The sequence below is a fragment of the Pezoporus wallicus genome, unplaced genomic scaffold, assembly GCF_028554395.1.
Source record: "Pezoporus wallicus isolate ANWC-B61680 ecotype Strahan unplaced genomic scaffold, APGP_CSIRO_Pwel_v1 contig_4788, whole genome shotgun sequence".
NCBI lineage: Eukaryota > Metazoa > Chordata > Aves > Psittaciformes > Psittacidae > Pezoporus > Pezoporus wallicus.
Genome location: NW_026638769.1, coordinates 1,129,388 through 1,150,142, shown reverse-complemented (window position 1 = coordinate 1,150,142; position 20,755 = coordinate 1,129,388). Strand labels below are relative to the sequence as shown.

Genomic DNA, 20,755 nt, shown 5'->3' with positions numbered 1-20,755 from the left:
GAATTGCCTGTGGAAGATGGGACGGAAATCTAACAATATACAACAACAAAGAGTTTGGCTGGGTACAAGAAAAGGGTTTCTGACAGAGTGCCAAAGATACTGTAGCATGTCATTCACTGAATGCTTTTATTAGAAGCTTAGTTAATATTTGGAAATGGTCTAGATGCACTTGACTAAGTAATCCTTTAACAGGAAACGAGTTTTAGTTACCTGTTTATTTAGTGATGCAGAGTAGGCAAGACTATTCAACAAAATGAAGGTGCTTTACCTGATATGGACGCAGTCTGCGCTTTTGCTAAATCTCTCTCCTTTTTTGCTTGTCCCAAGTCTACCTCAAGAGCTTGCTTATCTTGTTTGAGACGTCTTATCTCTTCTTGTAATTTAGTTTCTTCCTTCTAAGTTATAGAGCAAATAGTAAGACAATAAAGAATAAGAAGCCATTGTCATACAAAAAATATGAGTACAGTTTTTCCCTGTAAAATGATGAGAACACAACAACTGCATCAGAACAGAGCATCAGTGAGGTTTTCTAGTTTCTGATTATTCTCAGGCCTTGCTACAGCAGAGCATTCACGCACTCTCTGTTCTGTTTTTTTATGTGTAATCACTGGATTTGTCTTCTGAGGGAAAGCTATAGAGCTATTACTAATTTCTGCAAGCTCTCACAAGATATTTCAGAATTGCCAATGAATGTGGCAACATTGCACTTCTTTCAGCGAATCTGCGTCTTATATGGGGTTACTTGTGAAAGTTCATTTGATGAGACATTTGTGATAGACAAGTGTGGCAAATAATGTTGTAGAAAAGTAGCATACTCCCATTACTTAATTTACATTAATAGTCTACACCATGGATGGTTATGCTTTTTTAGTGAGAACGCATGAAAACCAGTCTTGGTATATATCTACCTGTGCTGCTCGAAGCTCTGAAATCAATTCTGTGAAGCTCTGATTTCTGGCTGGTTCAGAATCCTGCACGATTCGTGCCTGGATATTAGTCTTCTCTACCTTTTCTCTAAATGATAACAGCAAAACCAGTTATGCAATGTGGTGACTTGGCATAGTAACAGTGCTGTACTAAAAAAATCCCACCACCTCCAACCCAGCTCCCCCAGAACGGTACCATAAGTCAATCTACGCTGGCTCAAATTGAAGGAATAAGCAACTGCAGTTCATATTCATACCAAAAAAATTCACATATAAGGTGAAATCTTCTCACCTTACACAAACTTGTTTGTTAGGACTATAAAAGAGTAGGGGAAAAAAAACCCCTGCTGTACGTCAGTGGAAGTCAGCTACAGGAAAATCCCAAGCAAAGATTTGTAAATGAGGAGTACATGCAATGCTAGTTTTTTTCCTCATTACTACCACAGGATATAAATCTTATAGGACCTACACTGCTGTGAATCTAATGGTTCCTCCACTACCAGGATCCCTTATGGTCCCTGATCTACTGTGTATCCTATAACAGTATCAAAATATTTTGAGATGTGAGCAGAGCCGTATACATATACTACACAGAACAAGTGTAGTATATGTATTACACATTCTGGTTTGAATAAGAGTATTTGAATTTTAGCACTGAAATATTCCCCAATGGAAGACTCTGCAAGTCTTTAACATCAGCAAGAAGACTTATGAATTAAGTGCCCATAACAAACATGAGTTCTCAAAAAGAAAAACAAAACCACAAACTCGAGAAATACCAGGAAAAATGCACCTGATAGACTCTGCAGTGATTCTTCATAAATAAAATAATAAATACAGCTGAAAACTCAGAGATTTTAGGTTAGATGTTTAAATGAGCCTACCTTAGAGCTATTAATTCAGACATTACACACTGATTCTCCTTAAACATTTGTTCCTCATTTTTTTTGTTTTGGATTTGTAGCTCTTTCATTTGTTTGTATAACTTCTCATTTTCCTAAGGTGAGACAGAAAAAGTTAAAGAATGTTCATAAATTAGTTTTATCCAGTTAAAAAAATTGGATATGATTTCCATAGTTTATCTACAGAAACAGTGGAGAAAAACACTAAATGTTTTATTACTGACTTTCTACAATGGGTACTTTCATTATCTTTACGCTAAAGCAATTCACAGTGACCTCTACAGTCCTGTTCAAGTGCATACTCACTCTGGAGAACTAGGCATGTTCCTCTGCAAAGCTATTCCAACTATATTCTAAAAGCATATACATGCATGGGTGCTGACAGGTCAGAGCTCAGCATGCTCATGCTCCAATCCTGTGGACACAAACCATTACCAATTTGGGATGCTTACAGCCATACTGGCAAGACATTGTGCCAATATCAAGAAATGCTGCCAAGCACCAGCTGGAAGCTGTTTAAACTAACTTATTTGATTTTATAGCTGCAAGTATTCAAAGGGTTTATTATCTATTTCTACACCTGACTGAGTAATAAGAATCAGAAACACTAATAAGGTTTCCTTGAATTAATCTGCTCAGATTCTGTGAAAAACATCTTAAAAAGAGAATCCTCTAATATTGCATAAAAATACTACTTTTCTCTACATTTAGGGCAAAAAGTCTGTGGTTCTTTATTGGCCATAAGGTACTTTCCCAGTTCTCAAACTGACAAGTCAGCATATTGTTACAATTCAGAGCAGTTACATGGAATTACGGAAAAACTTAGCCCAACTAGACATGTGTGAAATACTTTTCAGATGTGCGATACGTATTTGCCCTTCACACCTAAATTTAATCCACTGATCAGATGGCAAGGTAACTGTTTTCATCAGAGAAGGAGTAACCTTCTGTTACAATTCTATTTCTGAAACTGGCTAGAACACAGCTCAATACACTGTGTGCTGTACCTGTTGATAACCTTGAATAATGACCTCTTGATCTGCAATTTCCTTTTGTATTTGTGCCAGTTTTTCTTCAGTGACAGGAACTGTTGCTGTACGACAGGTCCATCTCTTTTCTTGAGTCAGCTCTTCCATACTTCTTAACTTTCAGAAAGAAAGAGATACAGAACTAATAAGAAAGCTGTCAGCAATATGGAATTCTTTACATGACTACACTTTTACAATGTAAATAGGTCAATCTTTTTCCTAAGATATGAAAGCAGACCAATGAGTCAATCTTATTATTGGAGATTTATATAAGCATTATGAAACAGGAACAAAGCATAAAAGGTTTAGAAGTTACCAAAGTTTTACCCTCCCTCTTCTGTTCTTATATATCTAGACAGGAGGGCGTAGTCAAATAACCTTGGGAACATGCCATATAAGCAAAACACAACATTGAAAAATGCATTAAAAAAAATAATCTATATCTCAACATATAGGTCTTCTTTGTAACACGCAGTATCTGTTAAGAGCGAGTTAAATCTTTGCAAACAACTGCTGCAGAACTCTCCAAATAGCAAACTAAAGAAACTCAGGATAACATAGTTTATCTCAGTAGGAAAAAAACCCAACCTAACAGATCATGTCTTATGAGCAATAAATGTAACAGCAGGGATGCATTTTCAAACTAGCCATGTTTGTGTAAATCTGGATTTTCTACTCACTAACAACTCATGTCAAATAACAATAGCAGTGTTTCTACTGTTATATGGTAATGGGATAAAGTACCTTAGACTGAAGAACATAGTTTTCCTGACCCAGCTGAGAAAGCTCTTTTTCATGCTGTGTTTTCAGCTCTACTATCTTTGTCTCTATTTCTTTCTCTTTTTGTGAAACTGTGATGGTTAGCTGTTGAATCAAATCACGAGCTGTGTTCAGCTCCTCCTCTGCAACCTGTACTCGTTTTAGCAAATATAGTTCTCTGTCACAACTCTTGATAGGAGAAAATAATAAATCCTAGTAAAGAGAAAATTCAGGGACCCATTACACTGAACTGATTGTTTATCAAAAATTCTGCTCAGCAATTGTACTTAACTGGCTTGTCAGCCTCTCAGCAACCACATAAGGCACTTGGAAATGAAAAAAAACAACCACCCCAACAACCCAATCCCCCCATTCCCTTCCCCCCAATATTTTAATTGCAGAATACTCTGCATTTACTTTAATGAGCTACTTCCTCATTTCTGAAATATGTATCAGAAAAACAAGCCACAAAACCCAACAAGAAATGAATGCTTCTCATATGAGAGCCACTATACAGCTACCAGAACTATCCTATTATGCATCTCTCTGAAAGAGGAGTAATGATTTAGATATTCAATTAATAATTTTTTATACATTTGATAAGAAAGAAGGATAATCCATCATGATCCTGCAAATTTAGTCACCTTGGAGAAGTCAGAAGCTACTATTAAGTATTCAATGCAATGCAAAGAGAAAAAACCCAAATAGTGCTATTTAACATTAGTAGCAGAATACTTTTAAGTAAAAGATTCATTTAAAATTGTCCCCTTTTCTATCACAAAGTAGTAATTTTTAAAAATTAATAAGCATTCCAACCAAGTATATAGAACCACTCAAGCGATAAAATTATGCAAGCAACAAGAGTAGTATAATACTTGTGTATTTTAAAAGCAAAAACTAGTCTTTGACAAGGAAAGTCTTTATTCAGTATTTCAGCATTTGCCAATACTGTGATAATTATTAGAAGTCTTGACAAAATAGGCTTGTGAACCAAGTTGTACATACTATAATTAGGAGCACCACTGATTATTACTTACATGGTGATATTGCATACAATAATCCATGGCCTGCTGTCCAAGATTACTGACGACTGATTTGCTTGACATAGCTCTGTTAACACTTTCCTTCAAAGCTGGTTCATTTGTTGCAGATCTTATTATCCTAGTAGCAAATAAGGCTTCTTCATTTAGGCAGAAAGTAAAATAGAACAAAATTAAATTCAGAATTTAATGTCTTTCCAAGAAAATCTATTCACATAATCCACCCATTAAGCATATAGCTTAAATATTCTAAAACCTGAATTTTTTAACTAAATATAGAAACCCGAGAGCAATGAGACACTGTGGAAAATGTTGCAGTTTTTTTAGGTTTTTTTTTTTTTTTTAAGTAAGCAACTGATGACAAGATAAAACAAAACCCAAAGGAACAAATGAAACAAGTAGCTGCCTCATAAATCCTTCATGAAACAAGGTAACTTCAGTTCTCTGCTCAAGAAGTGGCCAGTTATCCAAGTTACAGAAACACAACACATTCCAAGCTATGAGGTAAGATAAGGTTAGACAGCAATTTGCAAAATGGACTTGAGCACAGACAGTGTACAAAGACATGCAACATTTATTTGTGGCATCAAATAGCAACTTGACTGGAAATTAAAATTAGGAGAAGCTCCTCCTAAAGAGTAGCTACACAGAACTGTTCTTAGTCTTCTGAAATACAGATAGTAACTACAACTGCCCTTTCTCTTCTGCCTTTAGAAACTTTTGCTAAGAGGTCCTGCTTAGGAATGTTATACCTGAAAACAAATAGGCAATGATCATTGTCCAAATTTAATACTTTTTACATTTCTCACACAATGCCTTCGTAAAGGTGCTCCCTTAGCATTGATGATTATTAGGGGATTTAATACCATTCTCTTCCTAGTTATAGAAGTCCTACAGAATGCATCCTGGTGAAATTAACTTCTGAAATTACTATGAACAACGGTTATAGCTGGAGAGAGAAACACATGCTATGGCCTCATTTTCTCGAGGCTCATTCACTTCATCACCTCATCTGGCTGAGCATCCTCCTCTTCTCCAGGAAGTGTCACAGCACTTAGTGCCCCAGCTCCTTAGTTTGACAGCTGCCACATCTCTCTAACAGGGGCAACATAATCCTAAACTGCTTTTCCCAACACTACTTGCAGGGTTTTTAAGCACACATGCTAGAACTGTGCTAAAACCCTGGCATCTGTAAAGTTATTTTCCCATGCCTCAGAGACAGGAAACACCATTGCAAAGGTGCTAAACTGAATTATCTTATGAAACTCTTCAGGCCTCATTTCCCAAAAAATGGTTCAGTCCTTGCATTCTCCTTTCCTTGTGTTAGAAGTAACAGGAACAGAAAATAAAAACTTTTTCTAGTGCTGTCTTTGTACTCTAGGAAAGCAAAAATAAGAAGCAGCAGCTGAGAAGAGAAATTGAGGATCACACAGACGTTTGTGTGTCAGCAAGTCTTTGCACTTACTGTAATGAAAAACGTAACTCAGACGTTTATTTTGAACAGCAGCTTTTCTACTGTTTTGGTCCTACAGGTAAACAATAGTGAAAACTCAAACCTAGTGGCAGCATCAGTGAATAGAAATGAAACAAGACTACGCTGTGAAGTTTTATTTAAAAGTCTCTCTTCTAGCAACTTCATGCTGCTACAGAAAGAATTCAGTACTTAATTGCATTTGGGTTAAGATTTCTTCTGCATTTTTCTTTTTTTGTTATATGAAGCATGAACAACAAAGCTCTCTGGCTCTTAAAACTCAGTCGTCTTATGATAGAATTACCTTTAGATCTTGATTTATCTGCAGGACTTTTGGCTTTCACATTGGTCTTTTTGAAAGTTTCTTTTGGTGTTTTCTTTTCATTAACTGGAAAACACTGTTTTGAGAGTGAATTGGGTTTCCCATACCCAGAACTTTTAACTACCCCATGAGCACCATAGGAAGATTTCTTTTTATGTATAGGTGCTGGACTTCTGATATTCTTGTATAACGCTGGTTTAGTTGTCATCAATTCCGATCTTTCATTCTTCAAGGAACAAGACTGAAGAGCCTGTGATAGAGAACACTTGTTTAAAATGAATTTTTGGCTCCAATGTAATCTGAAGGTAGCTTTCACTATTAAAAGAACATAGATTCTTACCAGATTTAAACAGCTGTAAGACTCAGGGTGGTGGGAAGCATTATTTTTAACCAAGTTAACAGTATGTAATTTTACAGAATTTTAGTACTTTAGAAGTATACGTAATACAAGTAAAGCTCTGTTTAATTGTTCTGGGAAGTTGTATTACATTACAGGTTCCTTAGCTTACCAAAGCAGGTAGCTCGTGACTAAAGGCTAATCACAGTGAACACAGAAACCCAATGATGAAGAGAGGAACAGTGTCAGGCAGAGGAACCCTGCAAAACTTGATTATCAAAAATAGAGAACACAGCTCAAGACAAGAAAGTAAGAAAGCTTAGCCTGTTGGCCCTGGTGGAAAATCCATCAGGATTAATCAGCCAAACAATCTCTCTCCCTGCAACACCTTGCAGACAGAAGAGGTGATTGCCTAAAGGAGTGTGGGGCTAATTTAGGGGATGCAAGGAGAAGAAAATTTGAGTATGCAGGGAGATTTGGAATTGTGTAAATGTTGGTCCCCAACATTTGAGTGGATCATGAGAATGTGCAAAACTTACAGGATATTTAGGCAAAGGACAAAAACTAGGTAATGGGAGCAATCAAGGTGGATCAAGTAGGAACAGATCTGGGAAACAGAGGGAAAATAAGATTAAAGAAGCTGGTGACACCACCAGGTTGCTGGTCAGTCCATCTGTGTGACTAAGCTGAGCACTGATCATTGCAGTCTCTCCTACATTCTTATTGAGTGGTGTTTCTACCTGCCATCTCTGTAAATATGCTCTCTATTCTGAGCTTGTGTATGTTTACGCATACACTCCCAATGGGAACACGTGCTCAGATTCGCTACTAGCTAGAGCTGGGGACATGGAACCACAGTAGCCTTGCATGTATTGAGCTGGGACAGGAAGAATCCTGCTGGTCCCAGAGTCCACTGGTTTGGCTACTTCTAACAATAGCAATGGTACCATGAGTTTCAAGAAAAACAGCAACAGTCTCCCAGTCTCTAAACATCAGAGCATAATCAAATGACAGGGAGTCTAAAAATTTTTGTATTTCAAACTTATTTCCATATAGTAAAAACCTGGCTGATATTACTTACTTGTTTAGTTTTGCTGCCTTGTGAAAGCAGAGAGTCTTGTACTATTTCTTCTCTTAGTACATCAGGCTGTACTTCACTGGTCTGAATTTCTTTCTCAGTCACTCTCTGAAGGTTACTGTCATTCACACCTGTCCGCACAAAGTTGCTCTCTTCCTTGTTAAATTTTTCAAATAAACTTGCCTTGCAAATCATATTATTCTGGTGCTCTTTAATGGGTGAACAGCTGCTGAAGTCATTTGCTGTGCTGCCTACCAGTTTCACAGGACTACGAGAGAATGGAATAAAGTCATATACAACAAGAATTTTGCCCTTTGCTTCTCTACCACTTCAGAAAAAGTGGGTCATTTTTTTCCTTAGGTATCAGCTGTACAGACTACTTGAATTTGAAAGAGCTAGTAGGCTTTTTTTAAGAACAACCTGGCAGATTTAGTTACACAGATTCACTCCCATGCTGTGGGACAAGAGCCATTTCCCAGCAGTGACTGCTTTTGTGGAAGTACCAAACTTGGCTACAAGATGAACGAACACCTGAAAGCATGCAATTAATGCTAATAAAACAATGAATGGTAATATCTGCTGGGTGCAGCTACATGATAAACTCCCAAAACTCAATGCTAAGCATAACCTATTTCTGACAGTTCAAGGCCTGTGTTTTCTGCTCTAGACACAACAGCTGGAGCAAACCAGAAGGAGGTATGGAGCACAGGTTAGCAAGGTTCACAAGAGTAAGCAGAATAAGAGGATTTGATCTTAGATTATGGAGGTTGGAGAGCTAGGATAGGATGTGGTCTGAAATCCATGTATGGGGGAGGGGAAAGAGCAGAAGACTGGAAGAGCAATGATGCTAGCTGTGGTAGCTATGAGACTGAGGAACACTCCTCCAAATGATCTGGCAAACATTGCTGCTTATCACTCAGACAGTTTGGGAATCCCCAGTATAAACCAATTTACATTTCACTGCAAATACCATAATGCGACTGTAAGACATAACGAAATGTCAACATTTAACTGGGGAAAAAGACAGATGAGCTATTCTGTAAGCTGCTTTTCACAAACAGTTAATGGACTTAAGTTATTACAATTCTTAAAATGCATTCTGAAGTAAATACCTCTCATGCTCCACATCAAAATTTCTGACATTACACGAATGTCCTTTAATGGGTTTCATCAATTCTTCCATAGTAGGTAAATCTAATTAGCACCAAAACAAACAAACAAACAAAAAAACTTAGAAAAAATATTTGTAAAAAGGACAACATTTAAAAACATTTCATAAAAGGAGTATTAAAAATTACTGGTTCACTTATTTTACATACTTGTACAATACATGCCTGCATTTGAGGTATTTACCTGATTCTATGGTTGACATGCCTTTTGAATAGACGTCATTATTTTGTGAAACACCTTGCACTATGTATTCTGAGACTGCCACTGCAGGATCGTGCAGTTTTTGCTCATCAGTGTCTCCCAAAGACTGATCAATATGACGGTACGCTTGGTGTAATGCTTCCATGTCACTGGTGGTTTGCTCATAGGAAGTGCCTGTGAAAAACGCAGGCTCATAAGAGACACTACAGAATTTTCTGGTTTGGGAGACATCCCACTGGAGCCTGTGCTTCAGTTACTAGCTTGGTGTATTATGTGGTGAGAATAATGATTTCATTTGTAAAAAAATGTTTCAAAATCTCATTTTTACTATAAACAGTGCTGAGTTAATCAGCACATACTAAATAGTCCCATCTTCAGTTTACATGACTCTCCACCCCCTTCAACTGCCTCACTATTTTATCAGTACTAAAACTAACAGCATATGTGATAAACTATTTTAACAGACACATTCAGAGTACAACTCTGGTGACAAGTGGCATACACTATTGTAAAAAAGTTTGGTAAGAAAATGTATTTTATAATTGTTTTCGATGCTGTCAAAGAAGAATTTTAGCTATGACAAATAACCAGAGGAAGTGATATTTCAATTCAAGCTGCAATGTCAAAAGCAACTTTACAATAACCAAGAGTAAAAAGGTATCTTTAGCAGAAAGATGACTTTCTCCTGAAACGCTTCCTCCTCCTTTCAAGATTTGTTACTGAAAGCCAAGGGCTTCATGTTCACTGTTAGCCTAAGAACAAAGAAAGACATCAGAGCCACCTATTCTACCAAAGTAAGATTCTGAGAACTGTGTTTTGTTGTGTGTTTGGTTTTCCTTTTCTGATTAAAAAAAAAAAGGGGTGGGGGTTTGTTGTTTTAAAGCAACCCTTACCTGCTTCATTCATTTCAATTCCACTGACTTCTTCAGGAAGATGATGTTCACCTACAGGTACATCTGATGTTTCAACAGCCTTCTGAAGCTCTGTAGTTGAATCTTGTGAATCAAGTAATACAACTAAACCCAAGAAGATGAATGTTAAAGAAAACACAATTCTCTTATTTATACTCTATCTTCACTGCAATTAGAAGTATACCAAAGCTTATGCCATTAACTGTAAAGTGATTAATTCTGATCGTAAGCATCAAACTCTGAGTACTGACTATATGTAAATTAAAAATTACAATGATGATCACTTTGAACTGCTAATATGCAGATTAATTTTTAACCTTTCAGTCCAACAGTCTTTCAAGTAGAACACAAAATTAAGGTGAAAAAAACCAAAATAGTAAAAATCAGGTAAGCAAGTTTAAAAAAGTTACATTAAGTATTCTCCTACTGATCAGAGTTTATAGTTTACCTTTAGCCAGCATGCCAGCATTTACTTCTTCCTAACAAAAATAAAGAAAAAACAAATATTACTTTTTAAGTTTCGGGGGGGGGGGGAAGAAAATCTGGACGAACTTTAAAAGTTGTTCCAAAAATCTAAGCACAGTTCTTAGAACTCAGAGCTAAGCAGTTCTTCATGCTCCAGGAATATGCACTTGTCTAAAACTCCTCTAAGGATGCCAAAAGGTCTCCAATATCCTGTACTCTATAAACCCTCTCAAAAGTAACCAGGAGCTAAATGCTACTCCACATAAGGATATTTCTGCACTGCCTTGGTTCTCCTGTGCTGTAATTTGAGAAAAGAAAATAACGTAGCAGTTGTTCTTTTCAAACATTTATCAGAATTACTATTCTAATAAACTTAAGAATTAAAAGCCCTCATCTATCTATTATAGGTGAACACGTAGTGCTCTACAGATTCTTTTCACAAAAAAAACCCAAACAAATCAGAACACATGCTCCAGGAACGCACCTGGTGTGCTCCAGCCACATGCGCTCCACATCAAAAGACCTGACTAAGGTAGTCAACAGTAATACTTTCAAAGTTCACATAGTGTAGATTTTGGGTCCTGCGTCCAATCTGCTTCTCTTTACCAAACTGCTTCTCTAAGTATTTGCTGGTGTAGATACCACCTTAGCAGCTCCAAAAGAGAGATTAGCTGCTACCCATTCTGAGGCTGAGGCTACAACCTGAGCTCATAATTTGTGCACTCCCATCCACGGTTCTTAACTCAAAGGAGGAGTAAGCAGGAATCCCTGTTAAAAACTTAATCCTTTCAGTGACTTATCATAACCATTGCATATCCTTACTAGAACAACATAGTCTCAGGACCACTATATTATTTTCTTTCAGACAGAACACATTATATGAAGGTTTAGTATATTTGCAATTATATACATTGCAGAGCTTTTACAATTCAGGCAAGTATATAAACAGTTATACCTGTTCTTGAGGACTTAAATCAACTCCTGAAATGATGTTTTGATTCATGTGACTTCCTTCAGTTTTAAAGGCAGGATCAGAATCTGTTTCTTCTTCAAAATCTTCACTGTAGCTGCCTGAAGAGTACAATAAACATCAAACAGAATGAATATTCAAGGAAGGTAAAGCAGTAAGGGAAAGCTATTTCCCCTCCCCCAATCTAGGAAGAGCTACTGCCGCTATTACTCATAAAGTGAAGAGAAAGGTTTTGAGACTGGACTTGATACTACTAGTAGTTTTACATGGTACCGTAAAACTACAGTAAAAGTGACACATAATGTCTGTGTATTCAAATGAAGTTTGTGTTATGATCAGACACACTTTACCTGTCTTCTCAAGGCACAACTGAATTGACCCTTTTTATTCTATGACTTTCACTAACAGGTGAAATGATGTAATTCCCTCCCCAGTAGACAAGGTACTCTGTACCTTGTCTTGACAACACCAGCAGTTAACCTTGACAACACCAGCAGTTTTTAGGCTCAGAATCTGTAATTCTGCTTCCCCTGACCTGCTCTAGTGGCCCAGCAGCACTCTCAAGAGTAAGCATTATTTAAAACCACAAGTGTGTCAGAGAATGAATTTTACAAGCAAGCCAAATGCTTTTGTTTAGTTACTTAGATCCTTCCACAAGTTTTGATTCCCTGTTGCTGTATCTCCTCCTACTCAGCTCCTGTTCAGTGTCTGCATCATCCATAATGCTTAAAACTAGAAACATTACAAAACACTGGTTTACAATGTGTTCTTTCTGTGTTCTGTCACTAAACACCTGACACACAGTTGATCTCATGTATAAAAACTACTCTCTGGAAAGGCACTGTATTTCAGCATTCTCTTTGGTTTTGGACCAGTCTGATCAGCTGAAAATAGCTTTTTCCTACTGACTGAAGACATACACAGTGCTTGTATCATTCCTGCACACATTATCCACTTATTTCATTCATGAAATAGCAGTTTGACAACGAATAAACAAAAGCACACACACAACGCAGAGACTGGTCATAATGAGTATTTCATAGAAACTTGTTTTCTTAAAAACAGAAATGTCAATTTTATAAACTGACCATAACAATTGGGTAATTTCAACTATTTTGTTAGAAAAAAGGTTACAAAACTGTTGTAGCATTACTGCTATAACTATCATGATCCGTTGCGGCCTATGGAGTAATCAAGCTTTCAAGGAGAAAAGATTTCCTGTGATAATAGTTTACAAATACAGCCTCTTTATGTCTGGGAAATTCAAGCTTGACAATGGGGCCTCTCAAAGGTTCAGCTAAATATATAAATCTGAAGATATATATACTCTACTGATTAAATTACAGGAATACACTCTATCATACGCTAGCAATGAAGAGTGAAATAGAGATGACAAGTAAAACACAAATAAGCAAGATGGAAGGGGTGAAGCATAGTAATTTGTGGGAAAAAAGCACGTTAAGAGTATTCTGCAGATTACAGATTAAATGCAGGTATGATAAGATGGTACAAAAATACAGATGACAGCTAAGACACTAGAGTAGCTCAAACATTAAGACTTATTTCAACATTAATTTTTCTTTATTTTTTTGATTGGCAATTGGGTTTGTTTTTTCTTTTCTGTTTGTCTTTAAGGTCACAACAGGTTAAAAAAATCCATTTAAAAATAAAAAGAGAAAAAGAAAAGATATCACAAAACCGAAAGCAATCCCCTAAAACCCTCTGTGTGAATAATAGTCACACCGGCATAACGCAAAAGCAGCGTAAAAGGCTGATGTAAGAACTACAGATAAATGAAAATAATTACAATGAAAATTACATTAGTTTTCAGTTAAATAAAAGGTTTACCCACAACTGCAAGGGTGACATGGGATCAGAAGTCAACTGGTTTACATATTTCTCAGAACAAAAAAGTTCAGTGAGAATGCTGGACTCTCTTGTGCTTCTGAAACATAGGAAGAGTCAAGTTTTCTGACTAGCTTCAAAGGGAACACAGGGTATAGAACAAAGTACAAGACTGTAGTACAGTTTCCTCTTTCCAGACCTCTAAATTACATCCCTCTACAAACTTATGTTTTCCTCTGACACCCTGCTGTGATGTTTTCTGAAGACTTTGCATTTGAACTGGAGCAATAATGCACCGCTTTAATTTCTGTCATTCTGTTTAATCAGGTTCTCATAACTCTTAGTGTACATGCAGCAATTAAAACAAAAAAAAAAACCCAAAGCAAACACAAAAAGAAACCCAAACAAAGCCCCAAAGGCAAGAATTTTCAAATGAATGATTGAGAAAGATGGCAGTACCAGATTTCTCTTCATGTGCAGCTTCCTTTTCTTTTTCAGTTTCTTCATTTCTGAGAAATGGAATGAAAAATTTACTCTTTTTGGTCAGCAAATAAATACAGCTTTTTTCAAACTCCAAACTTCAATACTTCTTACAATTAGCAATAAAAACTCAAATTTGTCCATCATATCAAGCCAGAGGTAAGAAAGGTGGATGAATAGCTGCAATTATTAAAATCAATATTTAAGTTTTTACAACTGTCCATAGTTAAAATTCTTAATCTAACTCTTAGAACCATTCCCTTTCTGCCTTCCCTCCAACATCTACATTAGCTTCTCAAAGAAATTTTTATCAGGTCTGCTTCCTGTTCTGACCTTCTCACTGCATTCTAAAAAAAAAAAAAAAAAAAATCTTTCCTTTCTTCACCCTTTTCCTGTAAAGCTAGTTTTGTCCTTACTTAAAACTCTCCAGATTTCTAACCCTTCAACACCTTTCACATTGGAAGTTGCCTCTGCGCGCAGTATTTTTTAGCAACAGCAGCCTGAATTGCCCCTTGATCTATTTCTCTCACGTTTGAAATTATTTTCACAAAACTCATTATAAATGAATTGCCCTAGTCTATGAAGATCTTGTATCCTTCCTCCAGACTAATTTGTAACATCACATCCAAGAGGATGCAATCGTTGGTGGTCTATTTCCTTGTTATTGTCAGTTGTTAACTCTTCATTTAGTTACACCTTACAATTAAGAATGTTAAATTGTTTCTATTCAGTCATGTACAAGAATGCAGTTATTTCCACTCATCACCAAGTCACGCTCCCACCTTACTCCTTTCTTTTATTTACTAAGCTCATGTCTGTCCTTGCCTTAAAACAAACAAACAGAAAACCCTCAAAAACCCTAGACTATAACAAAAACCAAAACCTGACTGAATCATACAGGATGCTGTCTCACAAAATCTCACTGGCCATACCCATCACATGTGCCCACTAATACAGTCCACAATTTTTCTTCCCTCTAAATTACCGTAAAAATGGTGCTAGTATGACAGAATCATTGGAATCCAGCTCTTTATTTAATCTTGAATAATCAATAGTAGAGGAAGCTTCTCGTTCAAGTCTGGCAAAGAACATTTCTTTTTCTTCTTGTTCTTCCAAGGTATCCAATCCAGCTCCCACGATACTTTGATTAGGCTCAGAAGCTAAAACTGAATCTAAATTTCAAAACAAAGAATAAAATAATGGCATCTGTGCTGTATGTTCACATAGAATAGTCATAATAGTTAACACAACTATAGACAGACTCATAAAATATTAACAGTATCAAATTATCAAAAACTAGTACTAGGAGCCTTCAGTTCATGAGGTGCAGCTGGCAGAAGTGACGAATCTGAACTTGCAGTGAATTAAGGTGAATTGCTTGCAACAGTAACTTATTTAAATCTATCTAACTTCATGAAATAAGTTGTGCTCTCAGTTCTCACCATTTGCCTCCAGGCTGACTCTGCTTACGGAGACAGCAACCCCATTACTTTTCTCAAGCTGCATCTTTTCCACGTGCATATTCTCATAACTCTCTCCCTTAGTCTGTGAAGTGTTCTGTATCTTTACAAAGTTTCTACTGGTTCCAAGCATTCCTAGGAAAAAAAGTTGCAGCATTCTTGATTAACATCTAAAAGCTATTTTTACAACACTTGAGTCTTTCAGTCATCTTCCAGGACCACCAATTTTAATCTTATGTTGCAACTGCAAAAATACAGTCTCGTAAATCACATTCATCCAATTTCCACTTCTACTATGAGATATGTAAATCTTGTTTAATTAGAGTTAATTGGGCTATTATCTTCCTATCCTTTGTATCTGCACACAACCCTAAAGTTCATCATGGGACAAATACAGCAACTGTAAAAATTGACTTACTTTAACGTTACTCATAGAAAGGAATCACACACACAAACCCTATGGAGAACTTAACATTTCTTTGTTTAAAGCCTGCTCATTTTGTTTGATCTACTATCCCAGAGAAAGCACCACAGATTTTTGAAAACCGTAGCTTAGCAGCTACATTTCATTCGTTGCAAATTAAATGCTTTAAGGAAAAAAAAGTAACCAAAGTTAAAGGTCACTGACAAACACCCATTCTGTATATTTATGCAACTACAACATGCAGTTGCTCTCTTTAATGTAATTTCAGTATTGTGAAGGTTCAAAAGCACCTTACCAGCTTCAAGAGTGAATTCTGCTCTCAGACAGAATGCTGCCTTATCTACTTCCTTTTGGAAAACTAAAAACCAAATATTGCACATTACTGGTTAAAAAGCAGCACCAAGTTCCTTCTGCCTGCCCCTAAAACACACATTAAGATTCTTGAAAGGTTCTCTTAGAAAAAGACTAGAAGAAAAGCTGCTTATGCATTTTATCCAATGACATATGAAATAATTTAACAGCTCTCACAGAAGGGAACAGAAACCATGTCTGTCTTACCCAACATGAATCTCCAGTTGGTAAAATAAACTCAGAATTTCTGAGAATGTCTGGCCAAAAGATTTTTAGACTGTAGCTGTGTCCTTGTGCCACACATACCAGGAGAGGTAAAGACACTAATAACAGCTCATTTCCTGCTGTCAGGAGACTGCAGGAGATGGGTACATCAGTAACTCTTCAGTTGAAGAACACTAACCCAGACTTCTGCATGCTGATAGACTGCTTCAACTCCAGGCTCTTACTTCTGTTACTTTTGTCCTCTCTACAGGTCCAACCAAGTCACTTTTAAGAAGTGCCAGTTACCTTTATCATGATAATAGAGAATTCCCTCCCTTCAGTACTGAAGATGTATGCACAGTGAGGAAAGTAAGAGTCTGAACACCTTGTTCCTTCCCCACAGGCATGTGCATTCTGATTACACAATACCCCTTGTTAGGAAGTATTTTTTTTTTCATTGATTTCAATGACAAAGTCCTCTTGCACATTTTACTGGGAGGCTAAGTGCACAAGATTCTACATCTTGGCAATTACTTTTACATTCCTGTATCTGACTTCAGCTCTGTCCTTGATACAGAGCTCTGACTGACTTGCCTTGCATACAACAAATAAATGCTAGAGACACTAACTAAAGGTCAAGCTCTACATGTACACTAAGTTAATACCTAAATAAATACATTTTGCTACTACACTGAAGAGTATAAAATGGAATGCTCAAAGTGCCAAGCAGAAGTGGAAAAGTACACGAAGTCCATTTGTCCAGTAACTAGACAGTAATTCAAATTTACTCAGATGGCACTCTGTTCTAGTTATCAAGACAGCAAACTGGAGTCTGTTTGCAGCTGGGTCACAAGTATTTTTGAAGAGTTTTAAATTAGCCATAATCTCACCAGACCTCCAGCACACTATTTTTTCAATGAGAATATGTTAGCAGAATCAAAGATAAACTGACACTGTCGTCCTGTAAGCTTTACCAGAAAGAAGATGGGCATATACTTCAGTAAAAAGGCAGTTATAACATTTAACAGAACAAAATTTTAGAGAAAAACATTTTCCTGAGCTGTTTCATTTAAATTATCTCAAACTCAACGAACTTTCTGAACAGACTTACCCAGACCTTGAAGGCTTCATGGGATTTATGTAAGCTATTAAATATTCTTTCAGAATATTAATTTTGCCAGTTCAAACCAGACCAGAGCTTTTTTACCTCCCATAATAATCTGAAAATCAAATAGTTTTGCAGCCTGAATTTTGCCACTCAGCTACACTCAATTCCCAGACACTCCCCTGAATTACAGGGGATTGGATGCTACCATTGCTAACAAAGGCAAGAAATGTCTTTTTACTAATCCTACACAATCTGAACTCTGAGAAACCTATCAAACCTGGAAAAAAATCAACTTGGATAAATTTCAAAGTCTCTGTTCACTGTGTTTTTTGGTTGTTTGAACAGTCCTACTGGTTTCTGTGGGGCTTCCAAGAGTGATTTATTTGGGGGTGTACTTGTTACTTTTCATAAAAGCTTCCTGAAGCAACAGTTGTCTTCAACTCGGAAGATGTCACTACTCATACCTTCACATGCAGTATTTTGTGAGGCTAATGATACACAGCCACTTCAAATTTATTAAAATAAGAACCTGAGTTTCAAGCAGGAAAATATTTCCAACCACCACACTTGCAGAGGAAAGTTTAAAAACATAAATACAAAGGACTCAAAACCTACAGACAGTAACAAACATCTATTTAAAAAGTAACTTCCTTCCTACTTAATCTGACTAGGACTGTCAGAATTGAGCCATTTTGCCTTTTCAGTATCACATAAAATACAGTAAATTTGTTACCCTCCAAATTGTCTGGACTGTCAGAAGTGAGGCTTCCTTCTTCTCTGTTTAAGTACGAATCTTTCTTTTCCTTATGAAATTTTTCCAGAATTTTGAATTTAGACAAAGCCTTGCTGCGAGATGCACTGGAAGAAGGTTTAGGGGGAACTACTTTTAAGTGTACACAAACATTTATAAGTTTTTATATGTAATGGACAGGAAATAGAGAGGAAAAAAAAAAGATGTGAGAATTCAAATTGACAATTCTGTAAAAAGAACCCAACAAACACATCAGTTCCGTTTCTTGTAATTTAATTATTAATAATTTTCAAGCTATAGCTAATAAGTTAATACTTGTAACTTCTGAGAATAAAACTTTCTTGTTTTAATTTTTAATTAAAAAAAGACAAATTCCTTCCTGCTCCACGTATACCTTGCATTCAAATACATTGCTCTAGGAGCTCAATATACTACCTGAAGAAAACTAGTAAACCTACTTAATTAATAAAAGAAGCTTTATACTAAAAGTTTTGTCAGAAAGCATCTAAATCAGCTCGAAGTGGAAAAACATGGGTAGATAAATGTGCATTACTACTGTCTTTATCACTGTCAGGTACAAGAACTGCATGTTGTTTGCTTAAACCCTTGTGAGGACTTGCTTAGCAGCAAATACAACCAAGCTTCCATTCACATCAATAAAATTTTTAGAAACGCTGAAAGCTGTGCTCTCTCATGATATTTAGATGAGAGTCACACTACACACTTTATATGCCTTAAGCTAGCACTGTATTAGACTTTTCCTTGTTCAAATTGTGAGGGTGAAGGAGGCTTTTGAATTGCCTATGTCAGAGAAAATTCTCAGTTACAGGTCTTTTCAATTTACCTTGACACAAGGGAGAGCAAGAGTAGTCTAGGACATGAGGCCAAACACCTCTATCTAGAACCAGGACTACTGGGACACGTGACCAACGGTAACACAACTCAGAAACATCCAAGATGACTAAAGAAAGCCAGTGAGCAAATGACAGTTGCAGTGCAAAGAGAGAAACAGTATGAAATCCATTCTGATACAATGCATAGGTTCTTTATTCCCTCAGCTAATGTCCAGGTTCACTAGTGAGGCATCTTTCTCTAGATTTATTATCCCTGATTTACAGGTAAACTAAAAAGTGTCAACAGCTTGCCTCCTGTTGTAAATAATGCAAACACCTGATGCCTTTTAAAACAGTAATTTAAAATAACCACCAAAGTCCTCCTATTGCTCATATTTCAAATATTAAGCCTAATTCAAGAAACAGATTCAGTGCTAGTGTTTATCTCCCAGACTGAGATGCTTTACAGCTATTCTATGTACATGAAGCTTACGAAAACAGGACAGCATACATGCTCTAGAAAGCTAATACAGGGGAACATTCTATAGGTTGTGTAGGTGATCACCAACATGAACTAAAGGCCAAGTGCCAAGTATTCTTTTGTCATAGCTCTCCAAAATATTATTAATCTCCTTCAATTCAACACCAAAACCATGTCTGAACTAGTACATACATGTTAATTGCTATTGTCATTTACACAAAAGTATTTAAAGTATCAACGTTAGACGTCTTAATTATTCCTTGGAGTTTCTCTTCAGATAGCACAAAAAGTGACTACACATAAAAGGCTGAATCTGAAGTTATGTTGACTAAAATAATCCTGCAGATCAAACAACTCTGTAATTATTACACCAACTGTACTGTTTCCATTCCAGGGCCAGCATGCATACAGCAGCCTTCTGGTCAGCAGAGGGAAAAAAAATAACATAAATAAGAAGAATACTTATTTTGACTGCCATCTTTGAAATTAAAGAAGTAGAACAGTGAATATGAATGTTTCTTGAGTATGAAATACAGAAAGTGTAAGAGATCTTCTTTGTACTAAACATACTGATTTTTGTTCAGATTTTCAAAGTTATCCCTTCCCCCCCCTCCCCCAGGTTACATTCATTACTGTCTGTCCTACTACATCACTGTAGGAAGTGATGTAGGATGTAATGACAGCTGAGCAAAGGTTCACACATTTGTTAGTTTCTTCTTGAAATGACAAATGAAGTAAGTGGCAGCTTGCTTTCAGTAACAACACTATGGTCAAATGGATGATCTGCAAAGGATTTTCTACAGGAAATGCACTAGATGCACTATATAAAGCTGATACTGAATAAATATGGCAAAACATTTAATCAAATACCAGACTGGGAATCTGAATGGGGACTCTTTTGCTCACTGTTTTCTGCTATCTCAGCATGGCTTTCCATCAGTTTCTTCTCTTTTCTCAGTTTAACAAATCTTGTTTGAAAATCTTTAAAAAATGAGACAAACAGCAAGAACAGGCAGGCAAGCAAGACAAGACAGGAATTCTTATTATCCAATTTCTTTTTTATCATTTAAACGACAAAAACAAGTAGAAAGGACATTAGTTACAGGTAGGTCTTTAACCTGTCAAATATGGAAGACAGCATCTTGAATCATAATTTGCACATTTCAGTTTAAAGCTGAAGAACAAAGAGTTCAAACATGCCTGGAATAACAAGTGGAGATATGTTAAAATGTACCTCC

General features: G+C 36.5%; 1 protein-coding gene across 1 annotated transcript in view; it reads right to left on the bottom strand.

Annotated features, from left to right (window-relative positions):
* CEP162 (centrosomal protein 162) overlaps positions 1–20,755 on the bottom strand; it is a 45,052-nt gene that overhangs the window by 14,977 nt on the left and 9,320 nt on the right. Inside the window, exons 4-19 of the mRNA XM_057412442.1 lie at positions 15,348–15,500; positions 14,891–15,077; positions 13,885–13,934; positions 11,566–11,681; positions 10,594–10,624; positions 10,128–10,250; positions 9,217–9,408; positions 8,976–9,057; positions 7,867–8,131; positions 6,431–6,698; positions 4,653–4,795; positions 3,601–3,828; positions 2,836–2,973; positions 1,811–1,923; positions 909–1,014; positions 269–395 (exon numbers count right to left, since the gene is read on the bottom strand). Coding sequence (XP_057268425.1) covers positions 269–395; positions 909–1,014; positions 1,811–1,923; positions 2,836–2,973; positions 3,601–3,828; positions 4,653–4,795; positions 6,431–6,698; positions 7,867–8,131; positions 8,976–9,057; positions 9,217–9,408; positions 10,128–10,250; positions 10,594–10,624; positions 11,566–11,681; positions 13,885–13,934; positions 14,891–15,077; positions 15,348–15,500 — 2,322 coding nt within the window. The remainder of the gene's footprint in view (positions 1–268; positions 396–908; positions 1,015–1,810; positions 1,924–2,835; positions 2,974–3,600; positions 3,829–4,652; positions 4,796–6,430; positions 6,699–7,866; positions 8,132–8,975; positions 9,058–9,216; positions 9,409–10,127; positions 10,251–10,593; positions 10,625–11,565; positions 11,682–13,884; positions 13,935–14,890; positions 15,078–15,347; positions 15,501–20,755) is intronic.